At 64.5% G+C, this 17,504-nt stretch overlaps 1 protein-coding gene across 1 annotated transcript; it reads left to right on the forward strand.

The window, feature by feature from the left end:
- The first annotated feature begins 7,869 nt into the window (after window positions 1-7,869).
- On the forward strand, window positions 7,870-17,005 carry ERF (ETS2 repressor factor). Its single transcript, XM_073323070.1, has 4 exons — window positions 7,870-7,953; window positions 13,690-13,924; window positions 14,184-14,299; window positions 14,720-17,005. Exons 1-4 carry the CDS (start codon window positions 7,932-7,934, stop codon window positions 15,856-15,858), a joined length of 1,512 nt encoding a protein of 503 aa, XP_073179171.1. The 5' UTR covers window positions 7,870-7,931; the 3' UTR covers window positions 15,859-17,005.
- The last annotated feature ends 499 nt before the right edge of the window (window positions 17,006-17,504 follow it).

Genomic DNA, 17,504 nt, shown 5'->3' on the forward strand with positions numbered 1-17,504 from the left:
TCTGCCACCATTGAGAACAGTCTAGAGCCATCCTCTTTGGAACCCCCTTTCAGGTAGTTGAAAGCAGCTATCAAATCCCCCCTCATTCTTCTCTTCTGCAGGCTAAACAATCCCAGCTCCCTCAGCCTCTCCTCATAACTCATGTGTTCCAGTCCCCTAATCATTTTTGTTGCCCTTCGCTGGACTCTCTCCAATTTATCCACATCCTTCTTGAAGTGTGGGGCCCAAAACTGGACACAGTACTCCAGATGAGGCCTCACCAATGTCGAATAGAGGGGAACGATCACGTCCCTCGATCTGCTCGCTATGCCCCTACTTATACATCCCAAAATGCCAACTCCACGTATGCAGAGAAACCGGTGCATGGAATACAACTCCCTCCTGCCCCAGTGCAAAGAAACTCCCCATCCACACACAGAGAAACTGTGATATGTCTTGCGCGCACACGCACATGCAGACTGAACGCAATGCAAACGGCAGCAGTGCATGCAATCAGCCGCCCCCTCACAGAGACATTGGTGCGTGCAGTGCAGGAAATGCAACGCTCCCTACCAGTGGTGGGCAACCTGCGGCTAATCTGATTGCGGGCCGCAAGACATTTTGCTGACGTTGACTGCAGGTTGCTCGCCGCTGCTCCATGCACACGCAGATACCAATGAACGTGAGGCCACTCTCCACCCCAGGGTGAAGACAACTCCACATCCATAGGGCCATGGCTGGTTGCACTGCAACTCACTTCCCCATGTGCACAATGCAACTTACTCCCCTCACACCCTGCCTCCACCCACATGCACATGCCCCCCTTAGTGCAGGGGTTCTCAAGCTGGGGGTCGAGACCCCTCAGGGGGTCGAGAGGTTATCACACGGGGGGTCATGAGCTGTCAGCCTCCACCCCACCCCAAACCCCACTTTGCCTCCAACATTTATAATGGTGTTATATATATAAAAAAGTGTTTTTAATTTTTTTTGGGGGGTGGGGGTGTCACACTCAGAGGCTTGCTGGGTGGAAGTGGTCACCAGGACAGAAGTTTGAGAACCACTGCGTTAGTGGAAGCAATGCAATGCACATTCTGCCCCGTGGGGTGGCTACCATGGGGGTCTGGGCTCCACGACTGTGCTGGCCCTTTAAGAACCCGGATGGTAAATTCTCATTGGGGCTAGTGCATTCCAAGGGGAGGGGTCCCATGCCCCACCCCAACTAGAGCTGCCAACTTTCTAATTGCACAAAACCAAACACCCTTGCCCCACCCCAGCCCCTTCTCTGTGGCCCCATCCCCACTCACTCCAGCCCTTCTCCCTTCATCGCTCACTCTCTCTGCCATAACTCATTCTCACTAGGCTGGGGTGTGGGAGGGAGTGAGGGCTCTAACTGGGGCTGTGGGCTCTTGGGTGGGGCCAGAAATTAGGGGTTCAGGGTGTGGGAGGGGGCTGCGGGTTGAGGCAGGGGGTGGGGTGCAGAAGGGGGTGAGGGCTCCTGCTGGGGGTGTGGGCTCTGGGGTGGGCCTGGGGATGAGGGGTTTCAGATGCAGGAGGGGGCTCCAGGCTGGGAGGTGGGGCCGAGGGGGGCTCAGGGCTGGGGCAGGAGTTTGGGGTGCAAGGGGGGGTGCAGGCTCTGGGAGGGAGTTAGGGTGCAGGAGGGGGTTCTGACCTGGGACAGGCTCCAGCCGGGCAGCACTTACCTCAGGAGGTTCCCGGTCGGCAGCTCAGTGGGGCTAAGCCAGGCTCTGCGCTGTTCCCGGAAGCGGCCCCCAGGCGGAGGCACGGCCAGGCGGCTCTGCACAGTGTGTACTGCCCATGCCTGCAGGCGCCGCCCCCGCAGCTCCCACTGGCTGCAGTTCCCGGCCAATGGGATTGCAGAGCTGGCGCGGGGGGGGGGGGGGGTGCAGGACACAGAGCTTCCCTGTGCCTAGGAGCCAGACATGGCGGCCACACGGAGCCAGGGAGCCTGGCTTAGCCCCGCTGCGCTGCCGACCAGATGTTTAACAGCCCAGTCCGCGGTGCTGACCAGAGCCACCAGGGTCCCTTTTCGACCAGGTGCCTGGCATCCCTAACCCCAACCTTTCTGGGTTTCTCTTTCCCCTCCTCAACTGTATTCCTGCTCCCACCTGCCCCTCCACTTCCTTCAGTCCCCTCAGCCACCCTTCCAGCACTGCCCCAGACCTCTCCTCTCTCTGCAGACCAAGAAGTGGACCCAGTGCTGCGAGCTTCCCTTCAGCAGTGCCCCCAGCCAGGGTCACCCCCAGTGCTGCAAGCTTCCCCTCAGCAGTGCCCCCAGCCAGGAACACTGGCACTGTGAACTTCCCTGCAGCAGTGCCCCAGCTGGGAACCCTGATGCTCGAGCTTCTCCCCAACAGTGCCCCAGCTAGTGACCAAGTTTCTGCTTATGCGAGCCTGGCTGTAGGTCCATGAGTGTGTATGTGCAAATGCACAAGAGGATGCCTGTGTGCCTGTCTGCTTGTTCAAATGAGAGGATGAAAGAATGACTCTGCCTGATTGTGTCAGTGAATGTGCAACATGACCACATGTGGCACCTGCTTGGGCAAGCAAGTGTGCAAGAGGACACTGGTGCATGCCCCTGCTTGTGCGAGAGGGCACTAGTGCACATGTGTGCAAGAGCACGCTGGTGCACATCCAGATGCCAGGAAAGCCTTGTGCCCCTGCGAGCCCCTGCAGGCATGTGCCTCTCCCCTGTGCGTGAGAAGGCTGGTGCGAGCCCGTGCGAGGACTCTGCCTTGCCCACAGCCTGGCAGCCAGGGCAGGGCAGGGCTGGGCCGGGGCTCTGCCAGCTGGCTGCCACCCAGGGCTGGGGACGGGCCCAGATTTCACAGCAGCTGTTTTTAGCCCCTGCTAATTCAGCGGCAGGAACAAACTTTTCCTTTTGCCTCCCGTGGCTATTTCTGCCGCCGGCACCCACCCTGCAGCACCAGCCGCATCCTCCCCACCTCCTGTGCCCCCCGCCCCACCCTCCCCATTCCCACGCTGTCCTTCCCTCCTTCCTAGGAACCCCCCACTGCACTCGCCCAAGCGGTGCTCCTCACCGTCGGGTGGGGGGCATCGGAAAGCGATAACACACACCCCCCGCCGCCTTCTCACACCTGCCACATTCATCCTCTTCCTCGCTCGCTTGCTCTGTAAGTGACCTGGAGCTTTTCCTACTATTGGGTATTTGGCGGGATTGAGAGCCAGGACTCCTGGGTTCTCTTATGGCTCTGGGAAGGGAGTGGGGGCTGGTGGGCTAGAGCAGGGGGCTGGGAGCCAGGACTCCTGGGTTCTCTCCTCTGCTCTGGGGAAGGAGTAGGGGCTAGTGGCTGGGAGCCAGGACTCCTCGGTTCTTTGATACTGACTCAGTGCCTGAGATACGGCAAGTCCTTTTGCCAGTCCATGCCTCAGTTTCTCACCTAGAAAATGGGGGTGAGATGCTGTCTTTCCTCAGGCTGGGAAATGCCCCTGCCGCCGGAGGGGGAGGACAGCAATAATTAGCAACGATGATTCTTATTAAATCACATGCTGTCGAATCTTAGAATGAAAAAGGAACCCGGGGCCACGAGTTTCCCTGGGGCAGTGCCCAGGCGGGGACCCGGGTGCCGGGAGCTTCCCTGGGGCAGTGCCCAGGCGGGGACCCGGGTGCCGGGAGCTTCCCTGGGGCAGTGCCCAGGCGGGGACCCGGGTGCCGGGAGCTTCCCTGGGGCAGTGCCCAGGCGGGGACCCGGGTGCCGGGAGCTTCCCTGGGGCAGTGCCCAGGCGGGGACCCGGGTGCCGGGAGCTTCCCTGGGGCAGTGCCCAGGCGGGGACCCGGGTGCCGGGAGCTTCCCTGGGGCAGTGCCCAGGCGGGGACCATTCCTTCCAGTGCAGTTTGGGGGTGCGGGGGAGAAGGGCTGTTTTTGCTAGGTACCTGGGCTCTGATTTGCCAGCTCCCCAAGCAGGTCGGGGGTTGGCTGGGGGGGGTGTTTGGGGCACAGGGGGAGGGGCAGGGGCACTGCGCCTAATGCATCCGCCCGGCCACAGGCTTCCCAGCCGATAATTATAGCGAGAATAACGCTGCATTATTTATAAGAGAGTTATTTATACCCGGGGCCCAGAACCAGCGGCACCAGCCCTGGCCCGCTGCTCCCCGCCCCCTCCCCCCGCTAGGCGCAAGGGCAGTGCCGGGTGGAGGTGTCCACCCAGTAGGGGGCGCTTCCCCCAGGGCTGGGGGACATAGGGCAACACAGGGGGACCCCAGGGGAGCTCCCGGCTACTCCAGCCCCAGCCTCCCGCAGCAGGGGGCATTGTGGGGGGACGGGGCAGGAGCCCTGGCTCCAGGGGGCTGGGTCAGCCGTCCTGAGGTGGGGCCCAGGGAGGGGAGTTTTCACAGGTGGTATTTCTTCAGGGCACCAGCGGAGGGGTTTTCTGGGCGGGTTGCCCTGGGTCTCTTGTGCATTGTAACCACCCCCCACTTCTGTCCCACCAGCTCCCTCCCCCCCAGCCTGTGGCATGCACTGCAGGTGCCCCTCCCTGGAGCACAGACGGGATGGATCCACCTGGAGAGGGCAAGGTAAGGGTGGGTTGGGGTACACCCACGTGTGCAAAGGAGGGGGCACTCCCAGGCCATCACACCCCATTGCACACACAGATTCCATGGCTGGCCCCACACCCTCTCTCCCTTTGCACACCCACTCATCCCTCCTCCTCCTCCTCTCTCATGCACACTCATCATCCTTTGCACACCCACTCACATGGCCCCTGGCATACACACTCAGCCCCTTTGCATGCGCACCTGCCCCCTTTACACACCCATGGATTCCCCCTAGGATGCACACTCATCCCCTGTGCACAGCCACTAACACATCCCCTTGCACACAGACTCACCCCCTTTGCACACACAAATCCCCTTTGGATACATACTCCCTTGCACACTCACACAGATTCCCCCCCTCTCACACACCTGCTCACACCTCCTCTCCTTTTGCACGCTCCTCTGTAGCTTGCACATGCATGTAGAAATTCTCCACGGCAGCTGCCTCAGGCCTTGGTAACAACCCAATTAATAGTGATCTTGTCTCTGTCTCAGAGCAGGTGTCCTCCCCCAGCACCTGATGTAGGAACCAGAATCCCTCCCTCCCCCCCAGTAATTTGGGCCTTACTTGGGGGGGGGGAGAAGATGAGGACGGTGAGATCCCCTGGCCTCTGACCCTGGCAGCGGGGTCGGGGCTCCCCCTGTGCGAGGGGGGGACGTTTCCTGCTCTGTGAGTGTTAAGTGGTTGCATCAGACACGCACGCACACACACGTGCACACACCAAACAAAAGCCACTTGTGTCTAAATGAGGCAATCGAAAACAAACACCTTTATAATTACCCCCACCGGGCCCCACGTGAGGGGGGAGGGGCCCGGGGAGACCCACACGCACGCACATGGACGGACACGCGGGACAGACACAGGGAAACATGACACTGACACGACACACACACGGATGGACACATGGATACACGTCACAAACACACCCAGCCTTGCCCACTCACACCCTTTACCTGCACCCCCAAATGCACCTTGCATGCCCCACACCCCCTGCACAGTGAAACACACCTTGCACCCCCAAATGCACCTTGCATGCCCACACCCCCTGCATACTCCAACACACCTTGGACTCCCTGCACACCCCACACACCTGGCAATGCACCCCCCCCACTGCACCCACGCTCCCAGACACCTGCAGGCAGGCGAACCCTTCACACACACACTCCGCACACCTAACACACAACTTGCACCTGCCCCCCCAGCCCACATCGAGTTTGCCAGGTCTCAGCCCTGTCCCCAGTAGGGACCAGCCCCAACACACGCACTGGCCCCTTTTCCAAGCCCACCCTCGCCCCAGGTCTGGGGTGGTCTCATGGCAAGGAGACCCTGGTGGGGGGGGGTCTCCCTGTCCTGGCTAGAGGATGACCAGACCCCCCTGCCCCCAGCAATGGACTGACCCACGTATCCTGTCTGTCTGGGAGTCCCCCCCATGTCCAGACCCAGCAAACCCCTGCCCCATGTTCCTCTGGCTCCCTCCCCAGCCCTGCTGATGCCCCTCACTCCCGACCCACAGCCCCTGCTAGCCCAGCCCTGGGCTCCCCCCAGCTCTGCCAGTGCCCCTCACTCCTGACCCACAGCCCTGCTAGCCCAGCCCCCAAACCAACCTGCAGCCCCTGCTTGCCCAGCCCTGCCTCCCCCAACTCTGCCGGTGCCCCTCACTCCGACCCAACCCGCAGCCCCTGCCAGCCCAGCCCTGGGCTCCCCCCTCCAGTCCTGTCCCCCCAAACACACCCTTTGTGCTGAGCATCCTCCCCCAGAGCGCCCCAGAATCCCCATCCTGCCCCCCACAGTCCCAATCCCCCAAGTTCCCCATCCCAGACACACCCTTTCTCCCACATCTCCCCAGCCTGAGCCCCCTGTTCCACCCCCTAGCCCCTCCTGATCCTCCAGATACTCTCCCTCCTGTTCCCCAGACCCACCCCACCCCACCACCCAGTCACTCGCCCCTCCCCCACCCCAGTCCTGCCCCCATATTCCATTCCCATCTGCCCTGCCCCCAGACACCCCCTGATACCCCCTCCCCATCTACCGCCGACCGATACACCATCTACCTCCAATACCACCCCATGTATCCCCGACACCCTGACCGATACCCCCCATCTACCCCCGACACCCCTGACTGATACCCCACCTACCTCCGCATCTACCCCAGATACCCCCTGCCCATCTACCCCCCCATCTACCCTGGATACCCCCTGTCCCATCTACCCCCGACTGATACCCCATCTACCCCCTGACCCATCTACCCCCGACCGATACACCATCTACCTCCAATACCACCCCATCTACCCCCGACACCCCTGACTGATACCCCACCTACCTCTGCATCTACCCCGGATACCTCCTCCCCATCTACCCCTGACTGATACCCCATCTACCACCGACACCCCTGACCAATACCCCCCATCTACCCCTGACACCCCTGACGGATACCCCACCTACCTCTGCATCTACCCCGGATACCTCCTCCCCATCTACCCCCGACCGATACACCATCTACCTCCAATACCCCCCCCATCTATCCCCGACACCCCAGACTGATACCCCACCTACCTCTGCATCTACCCCGGATACCTCCTCCCCATCTACCCCTGACTGATACCCCATCTACCACCGACACCCCTGACCAATACCCCCCATCTACCCCTGACACCCCTGACGGATACCCCACCTACCTCTGCATCTACCCCGGATACCTCCTCCCCATCTACCCCCGACCGATACACCATCTACCTCCAATACCCCCCCATCTATCCCCGACACCCCAGACTGATACCCCACCTACCTCTGCATCTACCCCGGATACCTCCTCCCCATCTACCCCCGACCGATACACCATCTACCTCCAATACCCCCCCATCTATCCCCGACACCCCAGACTGATACCCCACCTACCTCTGCATCTACCCCGGATACCTCCTCCCCATCTACCCCTGACTGATACCCCATCTACCACCCCATCTATCCCCGACACCCCTGACCAATACCCCCATCTACCCCCGACACCCCTGACTGATACCCCACCTACCTCCGCATCTACCCCGGATACCTCCTCCCCATCTACCCCTGCCTGATACCCCACCTACCCCCGCATCTACCCTGGATGCCCGCGTCTGTCCCCGGATACCCCAACCCCATCGGGCCCCATTCCCGCCCCACTCTCTGTGCGGCCCTTTTAAGCCGCCCCTCCCCTCCGGCGTCTGTGGGCGGAGCCGGCCGAGGGGGCGGGCTCAGTGTCCATGGCGACGCGGCGGTGACGTCCTTGCAGGGGGCGTGGGCGTCCCGGCTCCATATGAGGCCGGGAAGGGGCGGAGGGGGGGTGCCGGGGGGGGAAGAGACCGAGTCCGACCCGGCGGCGGCTGCAGCGCAGGAGCCATGAAGACCCCTGCGGACGCAGGTGGGGACCGCGGGGGGCTGGGACCACGTGGGGCATGGGAAGTTAGGGGGTGCCCCCAGGGTTTTGGGGGGCTGGACGAAGTGGGGGCGGGGGTTCGCCCAGGGTTTTGGGGGGCTGGGGTTCCAGCTTGGGGGGGCTGGAGGGATTTGGAGGTGGGGGTGTCCCCCCAAGGTTTCGGGGGGGCTGGGAGGGGGCATCTTGGGAGCAAGTGATGTGGGGGGGGCCTGGGGGGCAGGGAGAGGAGGAAGTGGGGGGCTGGGAGCAGTGGGGGGCGGGGGAGGCAGAAGTACCGAGGAGGGGGATACAAGTGGCGGCGGTGGGGGGCAGGAGCTGGGGGGGTGAGGCCTGGGGGGGGCTGGCAGGACTCGCCCTTGGCGCTTCTGATGGAGGTGGCTGGGGCGGGGGGTTGGAAAGTTCGTGGGTCCTGCTCCGGGGTGGGCGCGTGGGTCCCTCCCCCACCCCACGGCTTGGGGGGGGTTCCTGGGCAGGCTGCGGTGGAGTTTGGCGCAGTGGGACCTGTTGCATTTCCCGGCCCCAGCTGCTGCCGGGGCCGCGGCGTGGGGGGCCCCGCGCGTGGGGGGAGGGGAGCTTGGGGGGGCTCCGGGGTGACTCCGCCTCTCGGCTTCTGCGGGAGGGGGCGCATTATTTTGCGCGGGGGTCTGCACCCCCGGATACCACCCGGGCTAGTAACAGCCCCCGCCCCGCTGTCGGCCCATGCGGGGGGGGGTCTCTGCCCCCCCGGGTCCTGGGGAGAGAAAAGTTGCAAAGTTCCGAACTGGAAACTCAACGTTCGAAAAGGAACTTTTTGTTTCCGACAAACAACGCGGCGTTAAGGTGGCGCCCGGCGGGGGAGGGGGCGAATCTCTGCCCCCACTTTAATGTTTGTGTTGGGGGGGGGGGATGGCGGCAGGGTGTGTTTTCCCTCCAGGAAGACCGAGCCGGTTGGAATTCTCTCCCCCCCACACACACTTTTTTTCCCCTCCTTTGAGAGGACGATACCACCTTAAACCCAGCGCCGATCTTGGTCTTCCCCGGTGTGCGTGTGTGGGGGGGTTAATCGGCAGCCTTTTACTCTGTATTTTTACCCCCCCAGCACACCGAAAGGGGGGGGATCGTAGCTATCGCTGACCCAGATCCCCTCCCCAACTACAAACAGAGGCTATACCACCTTAAATACAGTTGGGGGGGGGGGTGTAGCCTTTAGCTCCGGACTTTACCCGGGTGGGGGGGCTCGATTGTGCTGTGGCTGAGCTGGACGGGGTGGGGGGAAGAAGCCACTTTGCAACCAGCTTTCCGTGGGGCGGGCGGGGGGTCACTGTCCACTCTGTGGCTGGACTTTGGCCGGGGACTGGGGGCGGGAGGGGGGAAGCTGAATTGGGGGGGGGGCGGGTTGGTTGAGCGGCTTCATTGCTTGAAAATGCCCCGTCCCCTTGCCTGTGCGGGACGGGGGGGGGGAACTCCCTCTGCAAAGACCTGCCCCCCCTTCCCCTCCCCCCTGGCTGGTTTTGTGCCGGGCTCCCCCTCCCCCCCTGGCGCCACCCACCCCAGCCCATTGTCTCCAGGAATCTGGGTGTTTTTTTGAAGTGCTGCTCGCTTCTGTTCAGACTTGTCTCGCCCCCCCGCCCGCCCCATAAGTGCGGCGGGAGAACTTTTTCCTGTCTTCGACTCTGGGAAAGTTCCGGACAGGCCGACCGAGACCCCCCCCCCCCCCGTCCCGAAATCAGAGCCCGCGGATTTACCCCCCTCCCGCTCTCTGCTGGCCGATGGCCCCCTTAGCCTCCCACCCCCTTTGTACTGGCCCCCCAGTTTTGAGGCTCTCTGAGGGCGGGCGGGGGCGCTCAGCTCTGCCCCCGGCTGTACCAGCCCCCCCCCCCCCCAGCGCGCAGACACCCTGCTATGATGTGGTCCCCCCCCCCGCCGGAGGCTGCGGCTTGAGGCTGGAGGAATGGGAGTGATGTAATATTCGGGGGGGGGGGGGGCTGGAATTCGATCCCGGCTCTGTTAGCTGCTGGCTCCAGGGATTAGTCACAGAGGTGGTGCGGTTTGGGGGGGGGGGGCGCTTAAAGAGACAGTGACGCCATCTCCCCCCCCACACCAAACTTAGGGCTCCCAACTCCAGATCCCACCCACTCCCGCTCGCCAACACCTCAGTTCTGTCCCCCAGGGCCGGGGGTTCTGCAGGCCCTGCTGTGGGGCTGGGCGCGGGGGTCCTGCCCCCCCCCACACAGCGAGATGGGAAAAGAGGTGAATCGTGTCTCTCCCCCGCCCCCTCCCCAAGCCGGTCTGCGCCCCAGACGTGCCCGCACTTAGGGAGCAATGGAAAATGTCCGGGGGGGGGGCTTGGCCGAGAGCTGAGACTTGGAGGGAAGACGGGCAGGGAACAGTCGGTGCATTGTGTGTGGGCAGGGGCTGGGCTCCGCTTCTTCTGGCTGAACCCCGGCGAATTCCAGCCCCCCAACTCTCTGGGATCGCCCCAGAGCCAACATCTCCTCCCCCAGCTCAGCCGAGCAGATGTTATGGGGCAGCTGGGTTGCATACGAGGGGGGAACCTTTCGAAGGGTGGGGGGGATGCTCCCAGGAGTTTGCAGCTGGCATGGCCCGGGGGGCGGGTGGCAGCACGGCCTCCCTCCCCCCCATGTCTGGCCTTCCCACCCATTGGCACCAGGCTGCCGGCGGCTCATGCCAGACCCGGGGGCTGCGCCTGCCAGCAGACTGTGGTTTTGTGCCCCCCCCCCGCCCCCTTCTCCCTGGCGGAGAGCTGGCGGGGGATGGGGACACGGGCGGGAGGTGGGCACCCGCGGGAGAGTGGGCACCAGCTTAGTCACTGGCTCCTGAGCTGGCTCTGCCTTTGTCGGGGGGCCTAGAACTGACACCCCTGGGGGGACAGAGCAGGGGGCCCCTCAAGGAGTGTGTTTGGGGGGGCCACGAGAGGGGGTTGCTGGGATTGGGGGGCAGGCTGTAGGCTCGGTGAGTGTCCTGAGTGGGGGGGGAGCAGGAATGCTCCAGCTCCTGGCCGGGGGTTTGCTGTCTCAACTCTTTCTTACAGAGGTGGGGCTGGGGGCCCCAAACCACCCCCAGGCCTGGATCTAGGAATCAGCACCCTTGATCCTTCATCAGGGCCCCTCTACTTAACAGTTGGCTCTGGCACCTCCCCCCCCCCCCCCAGCAGCCATTGGAATGGGGGTTCCACCACGGGGGGGGGGTCTCAGTTGCCTCCCCTACGGCAATAAAGGGAGGGTTATTCAGCCCCACAGATATGGGTCTGTGGGTGGTGCCCCCTAAAGTCCCAGTAGGTGTAGGGTGGGGGAAGCCTGGAGTGTCCCCCCAGTGCCCCACTCACGTATCCTTGTGTGGCCCCCCTCACCCGCAGCCCCCCCAGCTCTCGCACCTGGGGAAGGCTTTGTTGGGGGGGCTGCAGAGGGGGGTCACCCCGCGTGTCTGGCAGCGCCAGCCGGGGAACAGTGACCCCATTCACAGGATCTCTGCGGGCGGCTGATGTCAGAGCCCCCCCCTTCCCTGGGCTAATTAGCAAGAACAGGCCCCTGTGTGTAAGTGGGGCTGAGTCAGAGGCTGGGGGGGAGGGGCCCGTGGGGGGAGGGGAGCTTCCAGCTATCTGGCTGGGGCCAGTGGGGATTTGGGGGTGGGGGTTTCAGACCCCATGGTCCCTCCTCTTCCTGCCCTCTTTGCCCACTTGATCCTCTGGACCAGTGACCCCACCTGATTTTCCTGGAGAGAAGGTCTTTGCCAGGGAGGGGGGATGTCTCCTTCCAGCTCCTCCTTGCCCCAGATCTGAGGGCCTCACTGGCACTAAGATGCGGCCCCTCTGGGTGGGGTGCAAAGGCTGGTTATACAGGGAGCCCTCGCCTGGCACTGGGATGCAGCCACCTCTGGGGTAGGGCGTAGGGGGCTGGTTATACATGGCCCTGTGCTGGAAAGTAAAAGGCAATTGTATGGCTGCATCCCAGGTGGGACTCCAGGGAGGTGGGGGAGGGGAGGTGTCCTGATCACCTGGGTTCCTGGTGGGGGGGGGGTAGGGAGTGTGGGTGCCAGGGGCCCTCCCCAGCCTGCTCCTTCCCTCGGCCTCCTGGCGGGTTATTTTTAGTGCTTGGCTCGCTCTGTTGCCTGTTGCTTGGAGACTGGAAGCTGGAGGGGGGTGGGCTGGATGCGTTTGCCGAGGCCCCGCGGCACCCAGTGTGGGTTGGTGGGGGGCAGGAGACTGGGGGAGACCCCCTCAGTGCTTTGGGGTGCAGGGCTGGGTGTTACCCTGCATTCCTCCAATCCCAGCCCCTCCCGTTCCTGGTGCCCCCCCCAGTTTGGATTGGGGTGCCCTGGCCCCCAAGGGTGGGAGCTGCCTCTGCCTCTGAGCTGTGTGTGTGGGGGGTCTTCTCTGCTCCACCCCTGCCGGAGGGGGGGCTGGGCTGGAGGGGGGGTGAGATCATCGCCCTAATGGCTCTGTCTGCGGCTCTGGCCTCGCGCCCCCCCGCCCCCCCGCGGCGCCCGGCCTCCATTACAGAGGCTCTGAATTATTGATGGGCTCTGAGCGCCTGGGGTTTGGGAAATGGGAAACCGCGCCCCCAGCAGGGGCTGGGATGCTGGCCTGTGCCCCTTGACAAGGACACCCTCCAGCCACTGGGGGGTCAGCTTCCCACCCCCCAGCTGGGCTGCGTGGGAGGGCCTGGCGCTGATGGGGTTAACCGGGTGGGGGGTGCTGGGGAGGTCGAGGGGCTGTGGCTCCCCCTGGTGTTTTTGGGGGGCCAGTGGTTTTTGGGAGTTGCTGCTGGCGCAGCCAGTCTGGCTGGCGAGACGGGCAGGGTGTGGGGGGGTGGCCCCACAGCACGCTGGGAAATGGCCCATGTCTGTGCGGCCTGTTACCTGTTTTGGGGGGGGTCGAGGTGCAGAGACCAGACCCCCGGCTGGGGGCTGAGCCTTATGCTAAACTGTGCCCCTGGAGGAGCCGCCTCCTGCCAGGGTGTGGGGGGGGAGGCCGTGGGTTGGCGAGGCTCTGGTGGTATAGCTTGGGGGGGAATCGGGGGGGGGGGAGAGGCGGGGCGTAGCAGAGGGGGCAGGGATAAGGTGGGGGGAGGGGGCTGGACAGAGGCAGCTTCTTTGGGAGGTGCTGACCTCAGCTGTCTGCCCGCGGCACAGACACCCCCAGCCCCTTCTCACAGGGCTGGGGGGGGCCTCAGGCTGCTATTCCCCATATGGGGGGGGTTGGATTCTGCCCCATGCCAGAGGCAGCCACAACTCAGTGTGGGGCAAGCCTCAGGGGTGCAGGGACTTCTCATGAGCCCTGAAATGGGGGAGCTGTAGGTCGGGAGTGAGGGGCGGGGTAGTCCAGCTGGCCCATGGACCCCGACTGGAAGCGGCTTGGCGGGTGTCCCAGGCTCCTGGCGGCACCCGGTTTCCTGTTCCCTCCCAGGGCAGGGAAGACGCACACACCTTGTGTCTACACCCCGGGACTTGGCATGGGGGGCATTAACCACTTACACCCCGCTCCCCTCCCAGAGCCAGGAGAGAACCCAGGAATCTTGGCTCCCAGAAGCCCCTGCTCTAACCCATCAGGCCCCGCTTCCCGCCCAGAGCTGGGAGAGAACCCAGGAGTCCTGCCTCCCGGGTCCTGTCATTTTGTTTTGAGGGGGGCCAGTTTGGGCATCTCTGGACCCCTATGTGAACCAGACCTTAAAGGGCCGGTGCCCCTCCTGTGCTGGCTAACACCCCGCCCCTTCCCCCCCACAGGGTTCGCCTTCCCTGACTGGGCCTACAAGCCCGAGTCCAGCCCCGGCTCGCGGCAGATCCAGCTGTGGCATTTCATCCTGGAGCTGCTGCGCAAGGAGGAGTACCACGACGTGATCGCCTGGCAGGGCGACTACGGCGAGTTCGTGATCAAGGACCCCGACGAGGTGGCGCGGCTGTGGGGCGTCCGCAAGTGCAAGCCTCAGATGAACTACGACAAGCTGAGCCGGGCGCTGAGGTGAGTGGGGGCGCCATGGGGGTGGTGGGGAAACCGAGGCAGAGAAAGAGCACACCATTCGTCGGTGTCAGAGCTGGGGAGAAAACCCAGGAGTCCTGGCTTCCAGCCCCCCACCCCTCCCAGAAGCAGGTGGAGAACTCAGGAGTCCTGGCTCCCAGGCCCCTCCCCCAAACCACTGGACCTGGGATGGGAGCTGTGGCTGGGAGAGGGATCCGGGGGGTCTATGGTGGGGGCTGATGGTCCTGGCTCCCCCCGCCAGGTACTATTACAACAAACGGATCCTGCACAAAACCAAAGGGAAACGATTCACCTACAAGTTCAACTTCAACAAGCTGGTGCTGGTGAATTACCCCTTCATCGACATGGGCATGGCAGGTGAGGGGGCTTGGGTAGATGGGGGAGGAAGGGGGGCCCTTCTGGGAAGGATTGGGCGGAGGGTACCTCTCGGGGCCTGGGGACTTGGTGGAAAATGGGGGAGCAGTGGGGGAGGGTAGGCCGGATGGGGACACAGTGGGGGATGCGGTGAGGATGGATGGGGGGGATTGGAGGCAGTGGGGGTGGCAAATAGTAGGTGTGGGGGATGGGAGAGGACTGGCTGGACTGGGGTTACTATGGAGGGGGGAAGGAGCGGGGCCAGGCTGTGTGCGGGATGGGGGCTGATGGTGGGGGGCTGGGCGGGGGGGCTGTGCTGAGGTGGTGGCTCATCCCGGCGGGGGGCGGCGGGGGGCTGGTGGGCTGGCGCTGGGGGCCAGGCAGGCGCTGAGGGTCCCCCTCACTCTTCTCCTCCCGTGGCAGGCGGCCCCGTGCCCCAGAGCGCCCCGCCGGTGCCCTCGGGCGGCTCCCACTTCCGCTTCCCGCCCTCCACGCCGTCGGAGGTGTTGTCGCCCGGGGCAGAGGAGCTGCGCTCGCCCGGCGTCTTCTCGGCCGTGGCCCGGCGCCTCGCCCGCGGCTCGGTCAGCGACTGCAGCGATGCCACCTCGGCCACCTCGGAGCTGGAGGAGCCGCTGGGCGAGGAGGGGCGCCGGGGCGGGGGGCCGGGCGAGGGGGGCGGCTTCCGCGGGCCCCCCCTGCCTGCCCACCCCCGGCTGGCCCACGACAGCCTCTTCCGCGCCTACCCCCGGCCCCGCGGGCCCGAGCCCCTCAGCCCCTTCCCAGTGTCCCCCATGGCCGGCCCTGGCGCCCTGCTGCCCCCCCAGCTCTCGCCCGCCCTGCCCCTCACCCCCACCCACATGAACTACACCCCCTCGCCCACCCTGAGCCCCATGTACCCTGGCGGCTCCCACTTCTCCTTCAACCCCGAGGACATGAAGCGCTACCTGCAGGCACACACTCAGAGCGTCTACAATTACCACCTCAGCCCCCGGGCCTTCCTCCACTACCCCCACATCCTCGTGCCCCAGCCCCAGCGCCCCGAGAAGCCGCCCCCGCCCGAGGAGCCCCCCGCCCCCTTCAAATTCAAACTGCAGCCGCCCCCGCTGGGCCGGCGGAACCGGGACAAGGTGCCGGCGCCCCCCGGCGAAGGGGCCGCCCCGGAGCCGCAGCTGCCCTGCATCAAGGTGGAGCCCATCTCGGAGGGGGAGTCGGAGGAGGAGGAGGTGACGGTGGAGGTGACGGACGTCAGCGAGGAAGATGAGGAGGTGTTCAAGGCTCCCCCCGTCCCCCCCGAGAAGCCTGGGGAGCCCCCGGTAGCCCTGGCCCCCCGGCAGGGCGAGGAGAGCGGCCAGTGCATCCCCCTCAAGCTGCGTTTCAAGAGGCGCTGGAGCGAGGACCAGCGGCTGGAGGCGGGCGCGGGGGGGGGCCCCGATGAGGCGGATGACAAGAAGGTGAAGGGGGAGCGGGAGGGCGGGGGCGCCCTGGACGGGGGTGGGCGACGTGTCAGCACCGACCTGCCCCACGCCACGGCCCAGCTCTCACTGGAGAACAAGGACTCGTAGAGGTGGAGCCGGCGCCCCGGGGGGGTGGGGTGGGCTGGGGGGCTGACTTCTGCTGCCTTAACTCAGAGATTTTAACCCTTCTCTGGGCCGCCTTCTCTCCAGGACCCTGTATGTTGACATGGGGCAGGGGGCGCTCAGCTGTTTTTACTTCGATATACATATATATATATTTTTGGGGGGATGATTTTAAATCTGGGGGCAGCTTTCCTTTCAGGGTCTCTGGTTTTTAAAGAGGGGGTGACCCCAGAATTTATATCACGTAGAATTTTGTTTTTATCCTTTTTCCCACCCCCTGAATCCCCTCGTTTATATCCAGTTGCTGCCTTGTGGGTTGGGGAGGGTTGATCTAAATTGGGGGGGATGTTGAGGGATCTCAATGTCCCTCGCCCCTCATTTGCGGGGAACAGGGGCTTTAAAGCACAATAAACTCTCTTTAAGCCCTGTCTGATCAGAAATGGAAACCAGTCCTGCAGCACCCCTGTATTACTGGGGGGCTGCGGGGACACAATGGCCAGACTGGGTCAGACCAAAGGTCCATCTAGCCCAGTGTCCTGGGAAAGAGTGGATGCCATATTGTGCCCCCTGTGGCCTATGGACCTAGCTTCTCCCCTTCCCCCCAGCTTAGATTGGTCTGTATAAGGCTGTATGGCCCCTTCTTTCATTGGGGGGGGCAGTCTGGCGTTTGGGGGCCCGCAGATTGCGCGGAGGGCTCAAGATGGCTTTAGATAACCAAAAATGAGTGGGGTGGGTGCGGCTGCTGGCCTGAGCCACCCCGGGGGGGGCAGGGGCGGGGGGGGGAATCTCAAGTGCCTGTTGAAGTGTCTGTGTGGGAAAGGGGGGTGGGAGGTGCAGGCACCCCGTGTCCCCCCAGTGGGGTAGGACCTGAACTGACATTTCTCCCCCCTTCCCAAGGCCGCTGGCCGCTAGCCTCTCGCCAACCCCGCAAGGAGCGGAGCAGCCGTTCCCCTGGGTCCCCGTAGCGAGAGGGGGGGCCCCAAGGTGGGGAGAGCTGGGGGGGTCGCATGGAGCGGGCTGGGCCCCGGCAGGATGGGAGCTGGGCACCCCCCAGTTCTCCTAGGGGGGCAGGGCTTGAGCCCCTGGGGGCGGGAGGGGCGTGTGGATCCAGACCTGGAAGCAGGGTGGGGGGCAGACCCCAGTCTGTGGGGCCCTGGTTGGGGGGGCTGGGGGGTGACTTATGAAGCCTTATCCCAATTCCTGGGGGGGGGCGGCTCGGGCTCCGAATGTATAAAAATAACCAATAAAGGACGTGGGACCTGGCTGGCTGGTGGCTCGGCTCTGTGGGGAACGGGGGACGCGGGGGGGGGCTGTTGGGGGGACAGGCGCGGGGGGGTCCGCAGACACGGGCTGCCCTGGAGTCGGAGTCCCTGGCTGGGCGGGGGGGGAGCTCTTGAACCCCTGGGGGGGGGGCTGCTGCTCTGGGACGGCTGCTGAGGAAACTACATTTCCCGGCGGCCCCCGCGGCAGGGAGGGGGCGGGGCGGGGCCCGGACTCGGTTTCCCGGCGGCCCCGGCAGCAGGGAGGGGGCGGGGCGGGGCCCGGACTCGGTTTCCCGGCGGCCCCCGCAGCAGGGAGGGGGCCGGGCCCGGGCTCGGTTTCCCGGCGGCCCCCGCGGCAGGGAGGGGGCG

Source organism: Lepidochelys kempii, chromosome 24 (genome assembly GCF_965140265.1).
Source record: "Lepidochelys kempii isolate rLepKem1 chromosome 24, rLepKem1.hap2, whole genome shotgun sequence".
Taxonomy (NCBI): domain Eukaryota; kingdom Metazoa; phylum Chordata; order Testudines; family Cheloniidae; genus Lepidochelys; species Lepidochelys kempii.

Bases quoted from the DNA above. Each gene is read 5' to 3' on its own strand.
- ERF (XM_073323070.1), top strand. From the start codon at position 7,932: ATGAAGACCCCTGCGGACGCAG. The intron at 7,954-13,689 runs GTGGGGACCGCG...TCCCCCCCACAG, and splicing joins GAAGACCCCTGCGGACGCAG to GGTTCGCCTTCCCTGACTGG. The intron at 13,925-14,183 runs GTGAGTGGGGGC...TCCCCCCGCCAG, and splicing joins AAGCTGAGCCGGGCGCTGAG to GTACTATTACAACAAACGGA.